The sequence below is a fragment of the Nematolebias whitei genome, chromosome 14 (assembly GCF_014905685.2).
Source record: "Nematolebias whitei isolate Nwh7 chromosome 14, NemWhi1, whole genome shotgun sequence".
Lineage (NCBI taxonomy): Eukaryota > Metazoa > Chordata > Actinopteri > Cyprinodontiformes > Rivulidae > Nematolebias > Nematolebias whitei.
Genome location: NC_056511.1, coordinates 17,381,052 through 17,385,274, shown reverse-complemented (window position 1 = coordinate 17,385,274; position 4,223 = coordinate 17,381,052). Strand labels below are relative to the sequence as shown.

Below are 4,223 nucleotides of genomic sequence, written 5' to 3'. Positions count from 1 at the left end.
TCAACGTGTGTGTGACCTCCTCCAGGTGAAGCTCCATCCCCCTCTCACAGCTCTGCTCCATCACCTGGACCCTTGGTCTCCTTGTCATGGTGGGTCTCCTTCGGCAGGAGGGTACCACAGCGTTCACCCGGCTCCTCTGACTGTTTACTTCTCCTCTCCAGCTCGCCCTCTCCCTCTCTTCCTCTTTCAGGAACTCAGCCACTACTCTGAAGTACTCCAGAAGTACAATGTGACTCCAGTTACTTTCATCCTCCTGCTCCCTCCCCTCCAGAGTGAACCCACAGTGCCCCCCTCTGTCTGGCAGCACCAGGAGGAAGTAAGGGCTGTTGAGGAACAGGGAAATGGGCAGGATGGAGGCAGGTGGGAGGAGAGGGTCGTCCCTGCTGCAGATACAGAGCACAGGGACAGCCACTTCGTCTGCACCTCTCAGAGGTTCGTTCCTCTCCCAGCAGCTCTCCCAGTAGCTCTCCCAGCTCCTGGCTTGAGCTCTTTCGCCCAGCGTCCACACCGCTGTAGGTATGAGGCCCTGCAGGGAGGAGGCCCCAGAGCTTTCTGGAGATGGATAAGTTTACTGATGGAGCTTGGCTGAAGAGCAGAAGAGAGCTTCTTCAAAGTCTCTGAGGTTGGAGCAGCTGAGGGCCCGGTCCACATCCAGGACTCCCCTGAAGGAACTTGCATACCTTACCCCAGCATGTGGAAGGAAACACATCTTTAGGTTTCGTGTTGCTGTGTGGACACTTTCTTCTTTCTTTTCTCTCTCACCTGCTCAGATGCATTTTCCAGTGAAACAGCGCCGCCCAGCGGTAAACAGGAGGCATGGCTGCTTCAAACCACAGCTGGTCCAGCAGCTCAGGTGAGACGGCTGCTGCTGCTGTCAGGAAGGTGCTGGAACCATGCTCCCCCAGGTAGGACAGCAGGACCCCTGAGCCAGAACCCTCACTGTCTGCCACCAGCACAGAGGATGGGTGGCGACTGCGGACATAGGACACTGCCTGAAAATAGGAGACATAAACAAATGCCACTGTCGGGAAAGAATAAAAGTTGTTAGCACTAGAAGTACATGTTGAGGACGACTCTCAGCTACTACCACACCAAACTGAGGTTGTTTTGTCACAACCATTTTTGTTTTCTATTGTTTATTAGCCATCTGGAATTGGGTTGACTCCAAAAGTTAACAATGATTACCGTACTTTGAGGTTTCATAAGATATTTTGCTAACACACATGCACACAGACACATAATTGTCCACCTTTTAGGATGTGTGCAAACAAGTTCGTCGAGATACTCCCAGATGCATTTATAATGTCAAGTTTCATGGTGTTGAGGTCTCAAACAGTCTCTCTTGAGTCCCAGAGGCTCAGTGAGACTAACCTGTATAAATAAAGGTTGAATGAAAAAAAAAAAAACATTCTGATTTTATATAATTCATTCATTCACTCTTTATTTATACAGGTTAGTCCCACTGAGCCTCGGGGACTCATTTACAAGAGAGACCTGAAACATGGTCAACATGGTCCAAGAACGGAACCATAACGTATAAGACATAATGTTTTAGCTCATGTCTTGTGTGTGTTTGTACGTGTGTCTGTCAGCAAAGCAGGGCTTAATCTGAGCCAGATCCAGCCGGAAAAGGATCCGGGAACTATCTTATTTTGACAGGGTGCGTTCCGGTAACTGTTTGCTTGGATCCAGTAATTCTACCAATAATCAAGTTATGAACAAATATGACCGCCTCGAATGAATAAAACTTATATTGGAAATGCAAACTGAAAATAATTACATAAACACTCATTTTAAACACAACAGCCACGAGCATACGATCTGCCTCTTCAAGTAGCATTTCCACGTCTAACAAATCTCCACCCCTAAAAGAGTGGTGGGAGTGAGTGCCAAGCTAATCGGCTGTCATACATGGGCAGGAGACGTAGGAGGCACGGACAGAGTCGGGCTCGGACCCATCAAGTAAGTGGGCGGGGGGGGGGGCATGGTTGACAGAAGCAGAGTGTTTTCAAGTGTAGTTAAATATAAATGTTGAACAACCCGTTAAAATACACCAAAATGCAGGAAATCACATCTAATTTATTCAAAATTTTGCCCACCTGCTATTTGCTATTTGATCGGTTTACAAATGAAGCCCTGTGAGGAAGGAATCGTTGGCTGTACATCCACAACTGCATTCTTTTTTAAATCAGTCTGAATCAAGATGGCCATTAAAGTTATTAGACATTAGCTAACACAAACATGGCTACAACTTAGTCAGATTTGCAGACACTGAGCTAAAGTCTGTTGTCGAGTCATCCTCAGCACATATTTCAGCGCTAACACCTATTGTGAGTTTTTTTTCAATATTGCATGAGCTAATGTTATATTAAGGGTTGACAAAATGTCTATTTCCCATCTCGTTGTGTGTTTAAAACTCTGACACAAAAGCTGGTGGGTGATAAACATCACTTGAAGGATTGCTGGGCTTTTCGTTCATTTGCGCTTCATCGCACTCAACAGACTCATTAACGCTTTGTGTTTCTAACCTGTTCCAAATCAGCCGAGTCTCCAAACTCCGTGAGACGTGCTGTGGTCAGCGGCGAGCCCGCGGTCCCTCTGTGGTGAAATACCAGTAAAGCCCTGCCTCATGGCCTGGTGACAAAGCAGCTTCAAGTGAGGTCTCATCCCTCCCCAGGACTGAGTAGTAGGACAGGAAGTGTTGAGGTGAAGCAACCCGGTGCCTTCCACCTCTTCTTCACCACTGCCGCACCCAGTGTGGTCCCCACCGCCCAATCCAGAGCCACAACGCCCCCGTCCTTCAATAACAGGTGGTCTCTAGTAAACTGTATGTTGCCCTCACATTGTCCACACAGCTGGCTGGACACAGTCTGAAGGTGGGGGTCTCCTCTGGGCCAGGAGGCCAGCTTTGACTTTGCCAGAGAGCCACAGTTCTGCAGGAGATATTTGGCGAGAGCAGTGGGTTTGCAGATGAGCCTGGGTTCATCTGAAGTCTGACCTGAGCTCGTGTCCTGTGTTTTGACCTCCCTGTCCCATGTTCTTGTATCTTTGAGTGGTTTCAGCTCCAGGATCAGACAGACAATGACCCACAGCCTCCATCCTGCAGCTCCGACAGCCTGCCTCATCCAGCAGTGCACTCTGGGCCAGCGGAGAGTCACATGCAGCAGGAAAAAGCAGATGGAGGGGAGCAAACAGAACAAACAGTCCCATACGAACGATGCCATGCAGAAATGCACAAAACGTGTCGTCCCTGGATATTTTCCCTCCTGATGTTCTTTACTTCCAGTCTGACTGGTTGATGTTCTGAACGGCCTTCTTTCTCCAGCTTCTTATAAAACACAGATCAAAGGAGAACTTGAAGAAAAGTTCCCAATCTTTCATAAAGATGCACAAAAACGAGAACTGGAGCAAATGATCTTCTTTTTTGCCTCCCTCCGTCAATCATTTACAAACAAAGCAAACACAGACCCCCATAAATCACCTCCATTAACATCAATGGCAATGATTTTGTTTCAAATGCATGATTTAATTTGAAATCTTGACATGATTTACTAGCAGATATGGGACTTGTTGACCGAGCAGTCAGTGAAAACATGCATTTACAATCTTATGATCACTTAATTATAAACAATCATTGGACTAAGTCATTGTTCTCGCCTTAATTTTTTAGACTTTTTAACAAAGGAAAAGTCATTTTTTAAAACAGAGCAGATAAAATTAAGTCACACCATATTTTATCATCAATCTACTGTACTGAAATGTCAGCAGACAGTTGTATACTGTGTATATATATATATATACATAGCTGAATATATATATATATATATATATATATATATATATATATATATATATATATACAACATTAAAATGTGGGAGGAAAAGGTGAAACACCCACACCTACCTCCACCCTCATTTGTCTGGCACTCTGGGCCCTTGAGCAAGGCCCTTAACCCCCACCATCTGCTCCCAAACAGGTATTAAAAATGAGTCCTTGTGACTCAATGAGACTACTTGTCTAAATAAAGGTTGAATTAAAAAAAAAATACATGCCCAATCTTAGCTTAACAAGTGTAAACTAAATCTGTAAACTAAGTTGTAGCCACTTCTGTGCTGGCTAAGATCCGCTCTGTGGAAGCCAACTTGAACTGGATTGACTCCAGAAGTAGTGATGCACACCCTATGATACCTTTCAGAGTTTCACACATAATTCTGTCAAGTGG

General features: G+C 45.6%; 1 protein-coding gene across 1 annotated transcript; it reads right to left on the bottom strand.

Moving 5' to 3' along the window:
• LOC119420870 (protein ABHD15) lies at positions 1-3,224 on the bottom strand. The gene is given in 6 exon segments (XM_037688291.1): positions 1-43; positions 45-680; positions 763-992; positions 2,529-2,616; positions 2,618-2,684; positions 2,687-3,224. Coding segments are annotated over 6 exon segments (1,602 nt in total).
• Positions 3,225-4,223: the final 999 nt, after the last annotated feature.